This window comes from Cinclus cinclus, chromosome 3 (assembly GCF_963662255.1).
Source record: "Cinclus cinclus chromosome 3, bCinCin1.1, whole genome shotgun sequence".
Taxonomy (NCBI): Eukaryota; Metazoa; Chordata; class Aves; order Passeriformes; family Cinclidae; genus Cinclus; species Cinclus cinclus.
Window position 1 is genome coordinate 5,905,022 of NC_085048.1, and position 23,072 is coordinate 5,928,093.

At 42.2% G+C, this 23,072-nt stretch overlaps 1 protein-coding gene across 5 annotated transcripts in view; it reads right to left on the reverse strand.

Moving 5' to 3' along the window:
- ADGRF5 (adhesion G protein-coupled receptor F5) overlaps window positions 1-23,072 on the reverse strand; it is a 41,532-nt gene that overhangs the window by 12,725 nt on the left and 5,735 nt on the right. The window contains exons 2-13 of one of the 5 annotated variants that reach the window (XM_062489649.1): window positions 16,264-16,338; window positions 13,848-13,956; window positions 12,014-12,165; window positions 10,556-10,683; window positions 8,374-8,434; window positions 7,652-7,816; window positions 6,038-6,217; window positions 5,543-5,670; window positions 5,032-5,090; window positions 4,208-4,350; window positions 3,162-3,368; window positions 1,282-1,515 (exon numbers count right to left, since the gene is read on the reverse strand). In XM_062489649.1, coding sequence (XP_062345633.1) covers window positions 1,282-1,515; window positions 3,162-3,368; window positions 4,208-4,350; window positions 5,032-5,090; window positions 5,543-5,670; window positions 6,038-6,217; window positions 7,652-7,816; window positions 8,374-8,434; window positions 10,556-10,657 — 1,279 coding nt within the window. In that variant the 5' untranslated portion in view covers window positions 10,658-10,683; window positions 12,014-12,165; window positions 13,848-13,956; window positions 16,264-16,338. The remainder of the gene's footprint in view (window positions 1-1,281; window positions 1,516-3,161; window positions 3,369-4,207; window positions 4,351-5,031; window positions 5,091-5,542; window positions 5,671-6,037; window positions 6,218-7,651; window positions 7,817-8,373; window positions 8,435-10,555; window positions 10,684-12,013; window positions 12,166-13,847; window positions 13,957-16,263; window positions 16,339-23,072) is intronic. The other 4 variants (XM_062489647.1, XM_062489648.1, XM_062489646.1 and 1 more) reach the window with 4 other exon arrangements.

Genomic DNA, 23,072 nt, shown 5'->3' on the forward strand with positions numbered 1-23,072 from the left:
CAACACTCACCGAGTGGCAGCACTCAGCTCTGTGCTGAGATTCCTCCTACCAAAACCAGTTAGAATGCAACAACACATTGGAATGCTTGGAAATCTCAGGGTCCACCAAAATGAAGAGTATTCTGTTTAAGCCTAACCTCATTATCTGTGATATTTAGGGTGAGTAAAAGAAAGTGAAAAAGGAGTAAACATCACAGATTTTAATGTTGTCTAATTTTTAAATAAAAGTGTGGAGGCACTTGACAGTCATTCAACTTAAAATCTGAAGAGTGCTGGTTTAGCTGTGAGCACTAAAGTTGTCCCACACTGCAGCTGACATGACTGCACAACTGACATGAGAGCAGAACAGAGTTCCTGGGGGAAAGCCTGGCCATAGGGAGTTGGGGTAGAGCAGCCCATTGCAGTAGGCCTGGATTGCCTCTCCCTGCAAGCCCTGCTGCACTCTGGTAACTGTCCTCTGTAGAAGTGACTGCCTGCATGAGCTTTAAAGATTTTTACCTCATTTGCTGTCCTGCTTTCTGCTAAGTTTCAATTACGGGCAAAGTTAACAATCAACAGTTACATAATACTCATAAAATATTAAAAGTATTAAAATATTAAAAATATTAATATTATTTAATATTAAATATTAAATAGACTGTTTAGGGTGAGGGTTCAAAGACATTTATGAGCGTATCTGTTCATGTTACTTTGCAGCTCTTTGTAGCACATTTACTTGGTGTCTTATTAAATCTTTATATTGGAAAGCCTTATGGGATGCCTCTGACTCAACTGGCATGTGATGTGAAACAGCTACAGGTGGAGAGGCAAACAGTGCTCATATTTATCTGTACTGCAGCTGTTTCACAGTGCAGCACCTGTACCTCACAACTGTCAAATCTCAGTATGTGGTACATGAAAGATCTTTGCACCCCAAGAGTGATTCTGGAGATAGCAGAACAGACTGATACATTCTTCCTTGCTCTCAAAATTAGACCATGCAGAAATGAGGTTTTTGGAAGAAGCTGGTGTGCTGCTGGACCAGGTAGCTGTTTCTATCCAGGATGGTGCAGTTTAAGGCATCAGTGTACGGGGATGCCTGAAACCCCACGGGCACCTGCACAACACACACAGAGTCTATCCTACCCCTGCCACTCACACCTCTGGAGCATGCCCTGTATACCTAGGAGCATCCTAGGACTTTGGGACAGCCACTTAGGAGGAGATCTTTGAGTCTCCTCATAGTGCATTTGAGCAATGAACAAACATAGCAGGTGAAAGACAACCTTTTGTTAATCTTACCTGTAATGTTGATTGTTCCATTTACTTTCCAGGAAACCTTAAGCGATGTCAAGTGTCTGTCAATGCAACAGGACAGCAGAAGACCCTTTGCTTGCACTTCAGGACTGTTACATGTGACATCAATGTCCTCAAAGTTTGGAGTGACGTGTAGTGGAAAGACAGATACTGTCTCTGTGGCATTGTGTATCTCTGTGTGATATGGACTGCTCATTATGAACACACAACTATAGGAACCTGCAAAGCATAAACAACAGTTTTTGCTGAGTTTGCCTCTATTTTGGGATTAGAAGCTACTTCCATATCTAGTTATCACATGTCCCTGCTCTGCAGTAGCTCTGCTACTTGCTGATCAGTATGTACCCTCAGGTCATCTGCAGAATCCTTTCTGCAGACCCCTGGTGCCAAATGCATCCAGATTAGGGTTCGCTGCTGATGGGTACTTGAGATCAGTGTTCTCAGACTGAAATACTTCAAATCTGTCTGAGTAGGTGCTTTTGGGATCTGTATATTGCCTATAGTCCTGGGAGCAGTATGTCTTGGTCAAAAGGTTCCTGCATGGAATAGGTGACAGAGGTGCCCAGAGTGGAGTCCACCAGAACTGGCCTCAGAGTGGAGGCTCTTAAGCTGCTCAGAAGGCATTGCCAAACAGAGCAGAATATTTATCACAGAATCACAGAATATGCTGAGTTGGAAGAGACCTATCAGGATCATTGAGCCTAACTCTTGGCCCTGCACAGGACATTCCAAGAGTCACACCATGTGCCTGGGAGCACAGTTCAAACACTTCTTGAATCTCAAGCTTTCCTTTTTTTCCTTTTTTATTTCTCATACAGCTTCCCTTTCCGGCTTTCACCATCCTTGTGGCCTCCTTTGGACTCTCTCTATTGCCTGATGACTTTTTTATATTTTGGTGCCCAAAACTGCCCCCAGGACTTGAAGTGAGACCTCCCCAACCCAGAGCAGAGCAGGACAATTCCCTCTCTTGTCCAGATGGTGATGCAGTGCCTGATGCATCCCAGGACTTGGCTGCCAGGGCACTGCTGATTCACATTCAACTTGCATCAGCCAGGACCCACAGATCCTTTTCTTTTTATCAGCCATTCTCTCAGGCAGGAGTCCCCTGGATGTAGCCAGGCTTGGCTTTGAGACCAGCAATCAGAGATCCAAATTGCCCCCATATTTTAAGTGTGTGGATTTCCCTTCCCCACTGGGATAGCCAAGTGAGCAGACCACTTATATAGGAGTGCAGATACTAAGGGTCAGGGCATCCTCAGTCCAAAGAATTTTGGATCCACTATTCCTATCTTCATATGTGTGCCCAAATATCTGGTCACATGCTACCCTTTTTGAAGCTGAATATAGAATTAATGGTCCAACGTCAAGAACTGAGTGGGAGCTTGAGCCCAAGCTTTGATAATGCATAACAATTCCCCTGATAGTTCCTCCCAGAGAAATACTGCTAGTTTCTGATTTTCAAAAATCCCTAAACATGCAAAACTGTAACTCGGAGCTCTGATTAGTTAGGTCATGTGTAGGGGGCAAGAGCATTAAGGACAAATTCAACCACAGCCTTCAGGTACTACAGCAAAAGGGTGGGAAGGCCTCACAGTCATGCAGTCACCACCATCTCCCCTGGTATGATAATGAAGCCTGGCACTTAGAACATGCAGTCACATACAACCACTTCAGTCACTTCACATCTTACTGGAAATACCAGTCAATGTGTAGATCATTAATGAAAACAGCAGGAAAATTATGACGGACAGTGTAATTTTTCACATTTCCTCCAGAAAATACAGCCACTGCATTCATCTTTGCTTTTTATAGAGCTAGCAACAGTAAAGATTTACATCTGCTATTTTAACAATGGAAAATCATACCAGAATCCTTCATTGTAACGTTGGTAATTTTAAGGATTGATCTTCTGGTTGCAAAAACTGTCTCTATTGTATACCGGGAGCTGGTTGAGATGGTCTGGTCAAAATGGTACCAGGTCACATTGGTGAATGTTGAATTTATCTCACAGGTCAGTCTTACTGTGTCCCCTTCAAAAATGTCTGAGGGTTTCACAGTGAAGTTTGTCTGATCTGGAAAGACAGAGAGCAACATTCTGCATTACTGTCACTTCAGCTCACATTCTTTGTGGTGTCTTTCATCTTCCAGGGGTCCCAGGTGCTTCATGTCAGCTGCAGGGCACCACTTCTGATACAGGCCACGAGATTTTCCCCTCAACATATCCTTTTAGTATCCTTCTCAGCTAAAAATTCCAGAAAAGTTTCATGCAAAGAGTTAGAAATAGTATTATCACCACCACTATTTTCTAATTAGATAAGCTGGGAGGAGAAGCAACCAGGTTGAAGTAATCCTCTGAGACAGACAGTCCAGCACTCAGTGCTCTGAGAGCAACACAACTCCAGGGTACTTGATCAGCAGCTGAATTGTAACACACTGTCCAGCAGCAGCATGGAAAATGTACCAAGGCAGCCAAGGGGAATGTGTGTTGTCATGTAAACTGCAAGAGTTCTTTGTTTTGCTTTAAAGAATAGGAAATGCTGGCAGCCTGATATTCTTAGAGTTGTCTCAGTTCTAGAGGTGAATTAAGAGTGTTCAATCTCTCTCCCCTGGACAGACCACATCAGCGATTGTTTAGAGTAATTTAGGCTGGAAAAGACCCCTGAAATGATCAAGTCCAACCAATAACTGATCAGTGGAGTAGCTGAAGTCTTTGGTTTTTCATGGGAGGAACTGCATGCATGGTCCTCTCAGTCCTAAGCTTTGGTGATACAGGATAAAATGAAATAGCCAAGGAATAAATGTTTTTTGAAAGCCCAGTACCGTATCATCAACAGTATAGGGCAGCTACATGATTCAGACTAAAAATACCAAAGTAAAGATTGAAGGAATGTACTGAGAGCTTTAAACTTACTAGTGATTACTCTTGTGAAGGTGAATTGGTTTAGCTGGTACGATGAATCCAGAAAATGCTGTACAGCTCTGTTGGAATTTCCAACCTGAGTGAAGCTTGCTGCTCCTGTTCTTACTTCATAGCTCACAAAAACACTTCCAGGGCTAAACAGATACAAGAATGAGAGGGGCACCAGAATTAAATATCCTTGTATATTACTTTGTATTTAGTTACTATTGGTTCTCTGTGATGTGGTAACCCATCTTGCATGGATGGGAAGACCTCGCAGGACTCCCATGTGGAGACTCCTCTTGGGACTCAAGAGTTACTCTGTTATATAAGAAAGTTGTGCTACAGCTCCTCCCTAAGAAGTAATAACTTTATGTGACACCTTCCTTGTCTGATGTTTATTTCTAGTAAACTTTCCTCAGAAAACTCAAATGCAGCTTCATTTAAATATGTGTGGACAGCAGCAATGTCTCTTTTATCCAAGGCTATATCCAGAGTCAATGTACTATTCATCTTCCTCATGGCCTAGGAAATGATGTTAGGTTTATTTGCATCGTTTTCCCCTTTGGGTGAAGCTCAGTCTTTTCCATAAAAGGCTTTGATCCAGATGGAGAATTATTATGTTTCTTGGACTTTTGCACAGTGAATTCTACCCACAATCTCATTTCCGTGTCCATAGTTGGGCTTTGCTTTGCAGTGATTATTCTGTTATTCAGTGTGTGCATGCTGGGAGCAGGTTCTAGGCAGAGTGAATGTAACTTTTGCTAACTTGCGTCTCCTTGAGACTGTACAGAAAGATTTGTGTCTTCCAGGAGAAAATGAAAGTATTTACTTACCTGAAACCCATTACTGTTGCCGATACAAAGCCTGGTAAACATCTGTAGCTGTCATTAAACTGTAAACAAGGACAGGTGACATGGTGTAAGTCCTCTGTGTATTACTACAGTGTGCTTAAAATAGGAAACTCTCCATTCCTCACATGAGTAAGGAAGGACAGGCAGCACATCTGATACAATGGGCCTGGTGCTCTCCTGGTGTCATGGAATACATTTCTGTTCATAGTTTCATTCTACATGTACCCACATGGATTTAATCTAGGACTAATAATATGAATTATTTTTCATGCTTTATATACAAAAGATCCCTAAATACTTTCCAGTGTATTAAAATGAATGGGAATATTTTCATTGCCATCAGTGGAGGCAGCTCTGGCCCACTTTGCAGCTCCCACTGCTGCACACTTCCCAGATCCCCAGAGACACTGACAGGCCACCCAGGCACTTGGGGTAAACACCATATTTCTTAGGAGGCTCTCAACCTTCTGAGTTGAAAAACTTAAGTCATTACCGCCTTTTCAAGGTCCGCTTTGTATTTTTGGTATAACGCAGAGGAAGAATCCTTGAGATCATCCTGGAAGTCTGAGTCAAGTCTGACTGACATATTCATTACAATGGGCTCTCCCATACCACATGACTCTGTAAGGAAAGACATAAAAACAAATGCAAGATAATAAAAAACAATGTTTACGAGGTGAACATCTGTTGAAAATCTGATTAGATGAAACTTTCTTTGCTCAGCGAAAGCTGAAAGTCCCAAAGAGGCATGGGAGTGACTCCAGAAGCTGGGGCTCCAAATGCAACTAAATATCTGCAAGCGTTAGGCTCAAGGTGGGCCCCTATCACAAGAAGAGCTTTAGATAATTTCTGCAGGCTTTCCACATTCACAGGCTGTGTGGTAACCAGCTCAGTCCTGATGTGCTTTTTTACCACACTTTTTATCACAGTTCTGACCTCTAAGCAGTGTATGAGCTGCTGTGATGAAATTCTGCCCTGTGCCTCTTACCTTCAGTCTGGGGCTCACAGTAGGGTCCATAGAAAGGCATTTTCTGCATGTAGCCACAGGGCAGGGCTGGTTCCAGGCTCAAAGAAGGGCAGGGCATCACATCACTGCACACCGTGCTTGGCCAGGCATATCCATTTTCACAGAAACAGCAGCTGCTATTCTCACCACTGGGCAGGCAGACTGGAGTCAGACAGACACAGAAATACCATGAGAACGGTACATGGGGCATAGCTATTCCAAGATAAATATTTACATTTCTGTGTCTTTATGACAGGGATCTCAAAATGTTGCCCTTGTTATGAGTTCACTTGAATGATGCCAAAAGGATAATCTGACAACTTGCAAATTTTACTCTACTAGTTGTAAATGACTAATTAGAAATGGGAACCAGACTGGCACAGGGAAAAGTCCTATCAATTACTTTCAAGTAACTGAATGGAGATGTGAAGTCTGATCCTAAAACTTTACCTGGCATATTGGCTAGGGTCCTATAAAACCTTCCAGACTGGATATTTTTATGCCACCTGAGCTTAAAGCAAGTGTATAGGCTTTTAAAGATTGTAAGAGTAAGATCATTCAGAGTCCCAGTGGCTAATGAGGTGTTGTGTTGTTCTGTCACCTGGCACACGCTATGTGAGAGAAAGTAACATTGTCACCAAGTGCTTTAAAGTAGTAAAAAAAGAAACCAATAAAAAGAAAAAAAAAAAAACCACACGCACAAAAACCAAAAAATAAACAAAACCAAAAAATACAAACCAAAACAAAAAACAAACCCAAAACAAAACCAACTCCCCCAAAAAACTGAAAACCACTCCACAACCTCCTCCTCCAAAAAAAAAAAAAAAAGAAAAAAGAAAAAAAGAAAAAAATAGCAACACAGAGCACATCACTGAAACTTTTTCTGCTCTTAATGTGTCATTGGCAAAGTAAGTTATTAACAAATTGGTTTTCACACATTACATGTGACCCTGAAGGCCTTTATAAGATGCATTTGCATGTTGTTTTAGGAACTGTTGAACACTTCCTTTTGCTGTTTTATGGCTCAGTGATAAGAAGGTATCAAATCTCCTCTGCTGCTGTGTGTTTGTATTACTCAGATGTGATGTTACACAAGCACAACTGGTGTAATAAAACCTGTCCGATATCTTGCCCTGGAAGAATAGGTTAAGTGAGCTCTCTCTCATGCAGCCTGTCACTGTCAGGGTCAGAGTACAGCCTCTTACAGCCATCCATGTTCCAGATACAGGAGGAGGGAAGTAAACAGTCTGATACTGCTGTCACAGCTTCCTGAAACTTGAAAGTCACTCAGACTGCTTGTTAGCCAAACTGGAGCAAAATCCTTTGGCTCAGGCTTCCTCTGGCTTTGTCCCTCCCTTAGCAAAAGAAAAGCATTCAGTGATATTCCTAATGTCAACATTATATAAAGAGGAGTGGTGAGAGACAGATAAATACTCTGTTGTGTGCTACAGCTTCAGCCTTGCTGGGTCTTTCAGCAGGAGCAGAGATGGTTCAGTTTTGCTGATTCTGAAGCGTGATGTGTGGTAAAAGTGGGAGACATCAAATACTGACAAACCCCTACATTATCCAGAATAAACAAATCAATAACCAACCCACCTGTTGTAATGCTGATGTTTGAAACTGTTGTTTGTACACTTGAAATATTAATTGGAAGATTGATGTTTTTGAAATAGTCTTTAATTTGCTCCAGATAAGATGAATCCTGTAGGCTTACTTCAATGTCAACAGTGTACTCCGGAAGGGGGAGGTCAAGAATAAGCACTGGAAGAGAAATAGAATGAAACTGCAAAGCTGTGTTTGAGGGTAGATCACAAACTGATGGCCTCTAGTTTAGCATTTGGGGTTTTTGTTGGTACTTAATGGTAGCTTAGTGTGGCATTCTGCTTAGGGAATCTTCTTGCTTCCCATTCAGCAGATATTCTCCTTCTGTTCTATCTGCTGCTTGTCTGACAAAAGACAGATTTCTTTGGTGTCAGAGCATAGGAGGCTGATACAAATCACATCATATATTCATAGAATAGCTGTCTCATCCCTTCTCTCTTTAGAATCAGTACATTGATGGGTTGCCAACCACAGACTGAGCCATAGAGGATTATCTTGCCTTTATCTCATGCTGTGAGTTTTCTCACTTTATGCTTCTGGTTCTGCTCCGCATTGCACTGAGGGAGAGTGAATGAGTGGCACTGTGGGGCTGGGCTGGGGTTAAACCACAACCACACCTCGTCCTTGATGTTCCCAGTTCAGTACATCAAGAGATGCTGTCCCTAACAGTGGTTTCACACCTAACTTGCTCTGTTACCATACATTTGTGTACGTACTGTTTCGCTTCTGCCTTTGCATCTCTGGGTAGAAGCTTTCATGCCCTAGTGTGTTGTCAATCTGTGGGGAAAAAAACAAAAAAAGGTGAAGGTCTGTGGCAATAACAAAGTGAAGCTTTAGCTGCTGTTGTTGGCAAAAGAAATTAGTGAAGAAAATACTGATTTTGATAATTTTTTTCATTAATCTTGGCCTCACCTCTCCAACCTCCCACCACATCTTCCTCTTTAAAGAGAAAACTTCTATCTTCCAAACAGGGAAACGTTAAGCACCAGCTGAGGGATGTACTGAGTTTGCAGATACCTCTTTGCATATCTCTGCAAACCAACTGTCCCAGCTGAGGAGGATTTTTGTGTCTGAGCCTCAAGACCTCTTCAGGGCTCACACAGTGTGCTTAGTCCTGAGCCAGCCTTGTGAACTGCTTGGGAAACCTGGCCACTTGGCCTTTGAATCCAGAAACTGGACTCTGATCCCCTTTTGCTTTCCTCTTTGCTCTGAGCTGCCACCTCTGCAGCAGCAGACCCAGCCTGAGCAGGAGAAGAAAGGGGATTAAAAAGCCTTGGCTGCAGCTCAGTTGCCAGGTCAGCTATTTTGGGACCATCAGTAATACACAGCTGACCAGGGCGGGGGTGGCACCATTTCACTGTGGCTGGGTTTACACAGGCTGCAGCCAAGTGAGATTCAGACCATCTTATCTTTTTTAAATTGAGCCCTTAAATTACACTGGCACCACCGTTTGCAAGAAAGGCTAAAAACAAGCAAAGACGCAGGCAGGAAATTTGCAGCTTTGCCAGTTTCTCGGTTCCTACTGAAACCTTTATTTACAGAAGGGGTGAATAGCTTGGCAACTCTTGACTCGTCTGTTTACATAAAGGAACCATCTGGTGTGTGATTAGAGCTGGGTTTTGTATCACAGCTGTGCTGGGGTGAGGATTCCAAGATGTGCTGGCACTTTTTGCACTGCTGGGAGGGTTCCTTTGTGTTAGAGGTTGGCTGCAGGAGTTACTGAAAGTGCACTGTGACCCAAGTCTTCCTCCAGGTTTGAACTCAGTGGTTTTGTTTTTCAGTTATTCTCCCAAACATCCACAAAGTATTGCTAGGTTGCTAAATACTTCACATATTTCACACCATTAAATAATGACTCATCAGCAGACTGTCCCATGATCAGTGGTGCTAAAAAAAGAGGTGTTGCTTTTTCATGAAAATTCCTAAGTACTGAGATGAAGACAGCTTGAAAAAACAGACCAAGGTATTTGGCTGCTGTTAGACATCTGCTGAAATGCAGATGAGGCTGCTGCAACCAGACATATCTTGGTTTGCCAAAGCATGGAGTAGTGGTAGAGAGAGCTTTAGAAATAGCCCCACCTTCCTCTTCACATTTCCTTTTTTTTTTCAGCTTTCTCCAAAAAGGAGGTTCTCCCTTCACTCACAATGGAGAAGATAAAAGAAATATTGTCTGGTCTAAAATAATTTTGATGACCAAGAGTTGGTAGATTTGTATACTAGTTTTCTTTACCAGATTATATTCACTTCAGTTTGGTTAGACCCTTGGTTTTTCTGTTAATATTTTGTGGTTTTTGTTAAGGAAAATTTGTGCAGAAATTGTCTGTTAACAAATGCATGTACAGAATGAAACACAAAATGCCTTTCCATAATTCACATTGTTGGTGAAACAGAAAGGCTCTCTGAGGATTATTGAAAAAGTGGGGAACTGAAGTAAAATCTCAGTTCAAACACAAATCACTCAGGAGTGGAGTTTTGGTCATGTACACTCTTCCTGCTGTTGAGACAGTCTTGTCACCTACCTGCCAATACATCACTTCTAGATATATTTGGTTCCTCTCTCTTAGGATGGGTGAATTCCATCCATGAGCAATGCCAATATAACTGTAATGTAGACTAATCTCCAGGGATATTATTATTATTTCCAATTGAAATCCCTTGCAGACCAACACAGTGAGAAAGAAACAAGTTGTGTTTGTGCCTTCTGGAGAGGCTTTAAGACTGGAAAACATGAAAAGCACAGTTCCTGGATTTCTCCATTTCTTTTACACACTCAGGGTTCAGATTCCCCCCTGGTCTTATTCTGACTTCTTCCAAGGTTTTGAGGGTGTAAAGGAGAACATCAGGATGCTACAAGCACAGACACAATGAAAACCAATGGGGCTGGGAAAGGATACTCACCACATAGGAGAGTGGATAGAATTTTGAGCCCTGTGGTGTCTGGCAGCAGGCTGAGACTATCAGGAAGAGGCAGTGAAGACCTGTAGTGCTTGGGGATGGCATTTTGCCTTGTGACTTTGCTGCGCAGCCTGAAAAGACAATGAAGCAAAAGGACCAGGGAATTTTCATCTGACTCACAGTGTAGGAAACACCAGCCCACTCCACAAAAACAGTGTATTCTGCCTCCTTCAGCAACTCTGCTTGTGCAGTCCACACAACAGAACATGGCCTATAATTATTCCTGTGTGCTGCCATCAGACTGTTTCCCCTATCTTTCCTTTTCCTCATGTCAGCTGTACCACCTCAAAACAGGAGAAGGAAATTGCTTGGAGAAAGCAGAGTCCTGAGCAGGTTTCTAACAGAGACAAAGGAGGTGCTGAAAATCTGCAAAGAGAAAAATTGACTTTGCATCTTCAAATACCCCTCTCGGTGGAACTTGGGAAATGCAAAATGGGAGATGAGGGAGCAGTTATGAATGTTGCTACAAGTGAGGGCCTGTCCTGTTGCAGCAGGGAGAGCTTTGCTACCAGCTGTATCCCACTCTGGAGAGGGCTGTGGCATCAACATGGGCTCAGCTAGAGATGTCTGTGTGCTTTTAACCCCTTGGCTAGCAATGGACACAATGAAGAGTGGCATCACGAGGAAATAAACTGTGTTATCTTGAGGTTTTAGCACACTTCTCCATTAATTGCACTGAAGTTAACAAATAAGTAATCTAGAATCTAAGGACCATGACACACAAGAATATAATGTGGTGCCTGAAATCACACACCCACACCCCAATAACATTTTCTACCTCATTAATACCCAAGCTAATTTCATCACACAGCACACTGGATGATGAAAATTAAAGGGAGAGGTAAAACATTCATGGACCCTTATAACAAGTGCTGACATATTTATGCAACCAAAAGGAATAAAGAAAGGGAGGTGAAGAATTATTTACTTATTTATGGATATGTAATATATATATATGTATATTGCTATGAATATGCACTTTCTGGTTATTCCTAACAAAGTGCCTTTTTAATTCCAGAATTAACAATTACTAGACAGCTACAGAAAAAGTCAGAACCACAGAGGTTTTTGAAAATAATTTTCAGCATTGAGGAAAGACTCTAAGCATTGTACTGAACAGTGCCTGAGTGGATGACATCAGCCTGATTAAAATCATGAACTCTTATAAAATGACAATCTTTTTGCATTGAAAAGGCTGATCATCCAAACTCAAGTTTCCAAGGCAGTGAGTCACTAGGGGAAAACAGAAAAATCAGCATCTCCTGAGATCAGTGGCTGCATATTGCAACCATCATTTATCAGAGCTGGTGCTCCCAGGCAGGCTGGGTCTTTGCTGGCACTTTCCTGCTCAGAGGAGCCCATGACAGAAATCGACAATATGAACATGATCTGTGGTCTCACCTCGTGAATTGGAAGAGGATGGCAAAGAGTTTACAGTCAAGCATGTACTTGATATCAGCAATGTGGGTGCCCAGCAGAAATTTGTGACTTTTCTCACCAAATGTGGTTCTTAAAGAGATCCATCTGGAGTGGGATTTCACCTGGTTACTGACCTGGTAAAAAGATAGGAAGAAAAAGCAGGAATAAATTATTTTCTTTTCCAATACAGAGATGTTATTGCTAGAGCTCTGCAGGAGTGAGATGTAAGCCTGTACCTTATTCTCTGCTCTCAGGTGATGTGGAAAAGGCAGAGATCAGTGATGCAACACCATAGAAAATTTTACATGGTTGAGACTAACAAAAGCAATGTCTGCCTGTGAAGATCTGCACTGGGGTCACAGGAGACTGAGTGACTTGATAGTGAAATTCAAAACTGATAAATGTAAGGTAGAAAGAAATGATCCTGGCATTATGTATTCTGTGATGGACTCTGAACTGAAAATTACCACTCAGAAATGGGGTCTGAAGAAAATGTCAACTGAATTCTGAGATGAAATTAAAGAAGGAAAATTAATTTTAAGATATTTTATTATAAGAATTGAAGGTAAAAACCAAAACAACAACAAAATAAACCCCAAACCCTCCAAACCAACATAAACAAAACAAAAGTAAATAAAAACACAGTAAAATAAACAAAGCAAGCAAAAAAGAAAACTATTTTATCTAGACATCTGAGCTAATATAGTATAGTTGTTCTTATACTCTTATACAGGAATAACCAGAAAGAAGGACATCAGAGTGATTCAGAGTATCTTCCCACCCCACTCCAAAATCAATTAAAATAAGAGTGTTACAGGCTTTTTTTAATCCAATCAATGAATGGCTAGTGGGATTGGGGGAAAAAAATGTGGGGGCATTTTATTCAGTTTCCTGGGCCTGTCTGTCACTGTATCCAGAATTCTACAAAAGAGACTATTTTCCTGTTTTGAAGACATTATCCACTTGTAACAAACTCAATGCTTCCATGGATCTGGCTGATCCCAAGATCACGACTGATTGAAGTGGATCATGAGGGAAGCATTATAAGCTGTGACACAAGTTGCTGAGATAGTGACATGATTAAAAATTAATAATTAATAATTAATAATAATTAATAATTAATAATTAATCATTAACAATTAATAATTCATATTTGGAGCACTAATTAAACAAAAGCTTCTAGTAGCTTTGCATATTCAACATATTTCCACAACATATGGTAGAAAAACTTAATCTGCACAAAGAGTTTGTGCTACATTGGTAGCAGGTTGATTAAACAGATAATAGAAGGGCAAAAAGATCATTAAACAAAATTTATGATGAAGGTAAATAACATCTGTCACAGTTTTGCATTTATCTTTTGCCCTGCTCCCCAAATTGCCTTCATATTCAAATGTTGTGGGTCAGCCTCTATTTTCAAACACCTATTTTATGTGCCTTTATGTAGCTGACAGCAAACACCCTGTTAATTGTACATGTAAGACACCATTTAGAGGACAACTGATGTAAATGAGAGCTGGGATGCTACTCAGGCTTTGGTAGCTATTTAAAGCTCCAAAGCATCCCAAGCCAGTATCTTGAAAGCCAGAAAACCAACAAACAAATTGTAAATGGGAAAAGTATTAAATGTTCCCAAGCAATGTGTCCGTTCCCCTCATTCATTTAATTTCTCAATGAAAAAAGAACTGCTGTAAACTTTTCAGCGAGCAGATTCTCAAGTATCTGTCTGCCTTCAGTGGGCAAATCACATGTGCAGACACTTCCTCATTTCTCATACAAACTGTCTCCTGGGAAACAATAAGTATCTTCAACTTACAAATTCCCAGAGAGCTAAAGAAGTCCAGATTTGCTACGAAATGCTTCTTCTCCACAGCATCCAGACTGGAAAATATTGTTTGAAGTTAATTCTAAAATGCAGAGGATTCCTAGAGGTAAATAACAAAGCCTCATTTTAACCCAGTACATAGGGGGGAGCTCCATGACCTTCTTTTAATTTTTTCCTAAACTTCTCTTTTTCATGAATGTTCTAAAATAATAGCACCTTCTCTTGCAAATACACCCAGCACAACACTCACCATCACACATTTTAGAAAATAAAGACAACACACAGAGATTTAATGATTTACCTTCTCAAGTGGTTCAAAGAGAAGATCTTCTAATTAGATTTATCCTAAACATTATTTGTCTTCTACCATAGCTCTCTCAAAGAGAAATTAAACCACAGGAACTTTTATAATTAGTTGAACAAGTTATTACTGCCCAGAAAAGAAGTTGGCTCTAGAGCCTGCACTCAAATATCAAGTGTGAGGCTGAGCAGATATGCCACTGCAGAAAACCCACAAGGCATTTTAAGAGGAGATATTTCCTGATACCATTCATCAGGTTATACTCATTACTTCCTCCTGCACTGATCTGAGTCCCTCAGTGTCTTATCTGCAGATTAGTGGACTAACTTGTTCCTCTGTTGTTACTCACCTTCTTTATTCTAACAAAAGAGGGTGTTGAGGACTGAAAGCAGCAAAATCATGTAGCTATGGCAAAATATCTGTGGGCTTTGACTTAAACTCTAAAGGAGGAAACCCCTAAAATTTTCCTACCTGAGCTGGCAGCACTCTTGCTGTGGGCTGGGCCTGGAAGGCTCTGTGGAAATACATTTATACCCTTGGAGAAGCTGCACAGAAATGCAGACCTGTGGCTCTGATTGCTATGGGAATTCCCAGAAATCAGGGGAAATTCTGATGCGTTATGTATGTTTCTACCTTGAACAAAATCTGGAGCCAAGAACACACTGGGCAAATAGGGGACATCTGTCCACGTAACAGTGGAGCCCTTGTTCCTACAGTGTTTGATAACAGCTGGTTTATCAATGGAATTTGTTTCCACAGCAGTGTGAGGCAGTGACTGACTGAGCTCTGTGGAAACCCCTGGGATTAAGCTCGTGTTGTGGGGGAATTATTTTTTAAACATTGATTTATTCAAGAGACAGGTTTGTTCACTTTTCTGCAAACCTGGTCACCTGCTGCTCCCTGCAATGTAGTGAGTCAGACCTCAGCCTTTTGCAGCAGTTTCAAGGTGATTAAACTGATATGACTGATGCCCTTGTTGCCCTTACAGTGTGTTCTTTGTCTTCACTGTTGTGGTGGCATTGGTCTCATTTATTGCCCACCTCAGCAGGCTCAGGAATCTGAACAAGCAGAAGACCAAGGCTACATCTACAGCACTTAATGCCACCACCTCTCTCTCTGCAGGTTCCTTTTATTGATGGCCTTGTACTGGTGCCTTCCAAATTCTTATTCAGTTTAACTCCCTGTCCCTGCAGAAAACTAAAGCAGCAATAAGGTGTCCAACTCACTTCCATCACAGTCTGATCAGCTTAGAGAAGGTCCCAGTAAGTTCCAGGGCCAGAGCAAGGAGAGGAGCAGCTAAGTGGCCCCAAGCAGGGAAGGGAGATGGAACAAGGGTTGGCAGACAGGGCAGAAGGGTAAGGACAAGGAGGACCTCTTCCTTTCTGCCCTGGCAAGCTGTTCAACACAAATTTATGGTTTATTCCTACAGAAAACACTGATCATTTTCTCCCAAAGTTACTCCCTTAGCTGACTGCTTGCAGGTTTGAATGAAGAGCAGTGCCAGTGCAGAGGATGAAATGAAGAGAAGGAAGAATTGGCTTAGGCTGAGTTACTTGTGCCTGTGGTGAAGTCACACTTTCCGCATTGCCAGACCTTGACTGGAAATCTGCTCTGTATTAAGCCCTCTCTCCCCACACCCCCTCTTTTTTTCTTTGCTTTTGTGTTTTTGGTTGGTTTTTTTGTTGTTTTTGATTTTGCTGTGTTTTTCAAGAATTTTAAGAAGGAGCATCCTGGGGTGAGAGAATGGGAAAGAATGTCAGCAAAGCTTTCTAGAAAGAGGGTTTCTGCTCAAGGCTTATCATCAAACTGCAGCCTAAAGGAACGAGAAATCTTGGTTTACTTTGCAGAAGAATGTGAAAAATATACAATATCAGAGCATTAGGTATGTAATCAACTTGGTATGTGAGCACAGGGGATGTCCTGATCATCCTGATGTTTTTTCCTGTACTCATTCATCATGTACTGTCACGTCACCAGAAACTGTGAACTTCCTGGATTCTAAAGATTTAAAGTTTCAACCCCAGAACATTTTTTATTTAAACATTTGAGTCTGCAATTAGCCTTCACAGGCTCAGGAAAGCAAGAAAGAGGTATATTAGAGGATACCTTCTTTGAACCAGAAGTGCTCATCCAAACCAAGGCAGAGCTAGAGGGATCCTGTAATTCACTGGAAATGTGCTGCTGCAAAAGCAAGTGAACACATTTCATCTATCATGAAAGATGGACCAGGGTAAGGTTCCCACACAGCTGCACCCTGGGAGATACTGTTCAAAGAGAAAGCAAATGTGGAAACAACTTAGAAATGAAACTGTGGTGGCTCTCTTGACTCACCCATCCTCATTCCAGTACTGGACCTTCACACTTCTGTCTCATCTCTAGAAATTGATCTCAGCAATTTGTGTAATCAAACCCCACTGACAATTGTATCCAAATGTAGAAAAACAGGCCAGAACCTCTCAGAAACTGGACACAACACTGCAGGCTCTTACATCATCTGCTATTCTTGAGTCTGAATTTTGTGTGTTCAGACACCCAAAGTTGTGTTAACATGAGAGGACAGAATGAATCCCAAACATATTGGAGCTAATAGGTAGATTACTTTGAGATAACAGGTTTTGGGGTGAATCTGACAATGCCATTTATTATCTCTAGCACATGACTTCAGATAGTTTTGGCCACCTCACTCTTGCAGAAATTATTCTGGATGGAGTCCTAAGAAATTGCTACCTAAATTCACTCACTGTAACAATGTTGAAATATAATTATTAATTTTTTTAGCAAATATTTTAATTGAAGACCTAGGAGGTAACAAGAGTGCACTGTGTGATGCTGTTGATGTTTTGGCTGGAGCCCTGTGTTGGATATTGCTGTATTGGAGAGCATCCAAAGGAGAGCCGTGGGAATTCTAAGACAAGAGCATTGTATAACCTCAGTGACAAGACAATAACCTCATGAACAGGCTGAATGTTGTTCAGATTAGATAGGACAAGACTCAGGTATGGACACAATAACAGTTTGTTCCTTGAAAAATGACTGACATGGATGTTCACAGCTACAGCTGGCTGAAGGATGTTGTGAAGTCACACAATCTGAAGCAAAAGTATGGTGGCAGTTATAGAAAATACGTAATTGTAACTTTCAGAAGCACAAAAATAGGCTACCCAGGTGGCTGCAAAGTTTCTTTCAGTGGAGGTTTTTAAGAACAGGCTATACAGTTGCTGACAGGGAGGAGAGCCTTTGATTCTGCTTCCATGTGGGATTATGGCAGTAGGGTGATGGGTAGATTGTTTGCTGATCTCTTTCAATTACCTGTGTATCTCTACACTTCTTCAATTTGTGCAGTGAATGAATTCAAGGGGATTCAGAGGAGATGTGCAAGACCACAGATCTGTATTCTCAGAGCTGTGTTTGGACTGACCAGGGCAATGATTGTTCCCCTGTGCTTGGCACTGGTGAGACATCAAAAATCTTGTGTTCTGTTTGAGGCCCCTCATGACAGGAAGGTCACTGAGGTGCTGGAGCATGTCCAGAGAAGTACAACAGAGATGGAGAAGGGTCTGGAGCACAAGTCTGGTCTGATGAGGAGCAGCTGAGGGAGGTGGGGTAGCTCATTCTGGAGAAAAAGAGGCTCAGGGGAGACTTTCTCACCCTCTACAACTCCCTGACAGGAGGGTGAAGCCTGGTGGGGGTCGGGCTCTGCTCCCAAGTAACAAACAGGACAAGAGGAAATGGTCTCAAATTGCTCCAGGGGAGGTTTAGATCTGACATTTAGAAAAATTTCTTTAAGGAAGGGGTGGTCAAGCACTGGAACAGGCTGCCCAGGGCAGTGTTGGAGTCACCATCCCTGGAGGGATTTAAAAGATGCACACATGTGGACTTGAGGGGCATGGTTTAGTGGTGGATTGGCAGTGTTGGGTTAGTGGTTGGTCTCAGTGATCTTAGAGTTCTTTTCCAAGCTCTTATTCTACCTTAGACAAGTTTAGGAATTCCTTCCTGCACCTTTTCAGTGCAATATTCTCATTGGTTTAAGTGCAGAGAAGGTAAACTGTACCTACAGTCTTATCAAGGGTTTCCCCAAAACAGTATTTCCAGAGGGGGGCTATGGTTCACACCTTTTTCTACATCAGCTCACATTTTCCACCCTTGTTCATGCAGTATTTATCTTTCCTTTTGACCTATGATTATGACTTTAGATTTCTCTATTTCTCCATCAGCCTTCCCGTGAATTGTTGATGACCTTTGTACATACCCAAATAATCTACATGGAAAATGAAAATCATTTAGACCTGGCTATCTGATAATCAGGTTCAAATCATACCATGACCATGCAGGACTTCCTGCAAGGAGAGAACTCTCTAGGACTCATGTTTGCAGGGCACAGTAGCTGAAATAGCAACCATTTAGCTGGATGACCGAGAGCACAGAAAACACTGCCCAGCTGAATGTCCAAATTATCACATTTTCCAGGCATTCCTAATACCCTGAGAGCAGCCAAAAGTTTCAAAAGTGAGAGTTTTTAACACATTCTGGACAACTCCAGCCAGCCCTACAAAGTTTTCCTAGTCTTCCCATCACAGTTCACAGTTGGATTTACTGCTTGTCACTGGAGAACAGCAATCTGCCAGATCAGTGAGGGTATTCTTGCATGAATAAGCATCAACTGCCACAGTAACTGGCTAAGTGTTATCTCAGGGAAGGAGGAAGGTAAGAAACAGTCTGGCACATTCAGGGAGGCATAAACACCACTCTGGTTGCTGACCAGCTGTACAGCTCACCCCTCTGGGAAGGTACCACACCAAAGCTGGACCTCTGGCCAGCCTCTCCTACGGTGCTGGGTGACAATACACCTGCACTTACAGCTACATCACTGTGTTAGGACAGGAAGGGCATCTTTGGCAGGGAGGTGATGCCCATAGGATTCTTGGGGATGGTCCTGTGCGCAGTCAGGAGCTGGACTCAATGATCCTTGTGGGTCCCTTCCAATTCAGCATATACTGTGATTCTGTGATGGCTCATGGTTTCTGTGGCCCTGGCAGTGTAGCGTGGTACAGACACCTGGGCTCTACCAGAGCCAGAAATAACATGCTGGCATTCTGTATAATCCCTTGCAGCAGGTCTTCTTCTATAGACATTCTCTCAGACCTGTGGCTCCTTACTTGGGTTCCTCATCTCAGGTAACCTCTGTTCACCCAGAGGGACCTGACCTATTCCACTTTATCCTTCTGTCTGACTCACCAACTCTGTTTCTTACAGGCAGACACATTTGTAAGCCTTTCTTATCCTGCCAGTTATGTCTTCTTTCTAGAATCTTTCTGACAACATTTCTCATTTGATGTTATGACTTAAGAAAAAGAAGTTTTACTGATTCTGGATGCATCTTAAGCACAATATCCAGCTCCTAAACTCCCCAGTACAAGAGAGACATGGGGGGTCCAGCAAAGAGCCATGAAGATTACTAAGGAGTTGAAGCATCTGTCATACCAGGAGAGGCTGAGAGACCTGCTTAGCCCAGAAAAGGAAAGGCAGAGGGGGATCTTGTCAATGTCTAAAAATAACTGATGAGGGGATGTAAAGTTACACCCACCCTGGAGTGGCTTCTTTGGTAAGGGGTTATAAATGCAGAAGTGGAAACAAACAGTTCTGTTTTAGAAGACACAGAGTTATCCCCATGTAGCTATACCACATAGAAGTGTTTTATTCCTGTTGGCTGTAACCTTTCTACATGCTGTGTCTGGGAAATTGGGCCCTCTTGTGCTGAAATGGAGATGAATACACCTTTGGCATCAGCAGGAGGAGGAAAACAAACAACCTTGCAGGTGCAGCACGTCTTCAATCAGCTGTGCTTTGTGAGGTATTAGTCCACAGCCTCACTTCTTGGCCCTCTGCTCTGGCTGTGAGACATGTCCTGGGCCACTGAAGCCAAGAGCTCCCTGTGTGTTTGGGTAGCCATATTCTGCTTTAAAGCCTCACTGTAAAAGCCTTCAATTCTGTGCTTTTTACTCCTTTGTTCACACTGACAGGCCATTCTCCATCCTTTCTAATGGGCGCTGGTTGCTTAATGTCATGAACAGATTTGCCCTCGGTTGGATCCAAAGATTCCCTAGCCCAGTTGGTTCTTATCCAACAAGGGCTATAGCAGAGGCCCTTGGGAAGAGTTTTACAAAAATGAAGTAAGTTTGCAGCAGCTCATGTTCAGAATGTTCTTTCCACTTCTGGCTATCAGAGCTACAGAGATTACTGGAGGCAAAGGCAGGTCATTGGTGTTTAACAGCCCTAATGGCCTATTGAACTGACAAAAATGAAGTAAATTATAGGAAAACCTACAAGAACATGAAGAATACATAATTTGCAGGAGCCAGGAGGTCTGAATTCCTTCGCTTACGTTGAATCTACCACTCACTATGGTTAAGTTTGATCTTTAATTGTCAAAGTAGATAGCACAAATTCTTCCATGGCCTTGTACCACATATGTCACTTTTACATTCCTCATCAGCTGTTGAGGATGAAGAGTCCTATGCCATTTTAGCACAGCAGTCCTCCTGCCTCTTTGGTACTTGTTCTACATCTTTCCACTTTGGCGGTATTTTTTTTTGGAACATAGTTAAGCTCAGTTACCCCCATGCCAGCAACTTCCTGTGGCTTAAACAACTCTGCCTCCCTCTAGGTATTTTGGATGAAAGATCTATGGTGCTGTGAGATCTGTGGAGGTGAAGGATGCCTGGAGAGAGGAACCAGAAACTGCTAGAGGTTAGAAGGTGTTAAGGGAGAGATTTGCAGCTGGCACAGGGCAGTTTGGCTCCATGGCTGCCCAGTAGCCTGCAGCAGCTGAACCCTGGTTACCATTTGCAAACAACTATGGAACATTTTCCCAGAGTTTTGAACTCTGGGGCTAAAGCCATGTTTTCAGTGCCTGTCCAGTTTGTTATTCCTCAGCTACAACAGAAGAGCTTTCCTTTCTCTGCATAAAGCATGACCTTTGGGTAGTGCGTAATAAGTTGGATGATCAGACAATGTTTGTTTCAGACAGAAAACACACAATGACTTTAAGAAACACACACCCAGGCACAACAATATTTCATGGGAGAGTTGGCTGAAAGGGAAAGGGGGGACAGGGGAAGTTGCACTGACCTTAGATAACACATCTGAATAAGAACAAAAATAAAATAAACAGAAATTAATCAAGGACACAAAACTGAACAGCTTGGTGATAAGGATTCAAACAGGCAGTAAACAAGCTATGGCATGCTTTCTCTGTGATGTTTGTGGAACTGTGTTATTCCAGCTCTGTGCCTAGCAAGGTGCAGGGGGCTGAGTTTGATGGGATGCTCAAGGATATCTCGGCATGAGCAGAGGTTTCGTTTTCTGGAGGAATAGAGGGGCAATTGTTATTGTTGTTGGTTTTGTGCAAACAGATGTCATGGCACTGATAAGTAAAGGGATGAGCATTCCCCATGCCACATGGCAGGTTAATATGCCAGACTGAAAACAGTGATAGCTGCAATCAAAGTGAAATGGCATTTAAATCAGCACTTTACTGGAAAAATAAAGCCCTGCCCAGTTCTTGTCTTCTTCATGGCAGTTCTTTCTCACTTCCACTCAGGCTTTTCTCTATTCCAGTTAAGGCTTCCTCCTTGACCTTCATGTAGGAGTTTTGTAGAATAGGAACAAAGAAAAAATTTTTTTAAAAGTGCTAGTCAATTAATTCCACCCTCCTATTTCAGCCCTTTGTATGCAGCTGGGTACCACATGTTTGGAAAGACTGTGGAAAAGCACACACCAGCTCACCTCTGATGACTGAGATGGAAGAAGGGATGTACCCATGAACCTTCTCTTCTTCTCCTTATGCTTTTTGAAGCATCTGCAGAGGAGTGTGGGCCTAATTCACAGTGAGAAGTAACACTGCAAGATATTTGAAGCTCAGCACTGTGGGAGTACTGGGGAAGAAGGAACTTCCCAGGTACTCCCATATCAATGTAGTGAAGAGTAAAACAATATGCATTGCAGTGGAATTTCTATGGGCTGCAATGAGTTTTGGATTGGGTCCCTGAGTCAGGCCAGACATGGGTTATTCTACAGACTAAAGAACTAGAAAGTCTGATGACTGCATGCTTCCTGCTCATTTTATTTTATTAACCTCTTGATTTTTTTTCCTGTTATTACTGCAGCTGGCTGTGTAGGAAGCTCCTGTAAGTTGTGTAGGTGTCAGCCTTTTGGAGTTTGTACAATCCTGCTCTGGACAGAGGGGGGTTCCTGTCTGAGGGCCTGGCTTGTCACACCTAGCAACAGAAAGATGGAAGTACAAAATAGCATCCACCTTTTGCACACAGAACTATATAAATGGAGGGAAATCCCTCGAACCAGTGAAGGCAGACCTCTGTTGTCCCTATCTCTTAATTGCTTTCTCTAATAATAAATCCTGAGCAAAAAAAAATAGTTATTTATATTTTGTTCCACTGATTTCACTTCCAGCCTTACTATTTTTGTACTGATCTACCTTCTAGAGCACAAGAGAACTCAGAAAGGCTAAATAGTGCTACCACTGAGCTTCTGGGAAGGCTGCACCTGTCTATAATATTTTCAAAATTATCAGAACTCTTATACTTTCATCTTTGGCAACAGGTGTGAGATCAAGCCACAGTATCATCAACACAGATGGGACTAGTTTGTTTTACTAGTGTTGGCAAGATTTTAAGGAATAGTAGACTTTAGACATGTTTATCCTCAGACTGAGACCAGGGATGATCCAGACTTGTGAACCCCTGTGGTGCTTGCTGGATTCATGTGGCATAAAAACACAGCAATGCAAGGACAAGTTACACCTGATGGCAGGTTTGCTCATGAGATACAACACCAAGGAATGGCATTTCTCCAGCCACAGGGTGCCTTCGGAGAGCTTAAACAAGCACCTGCCATGA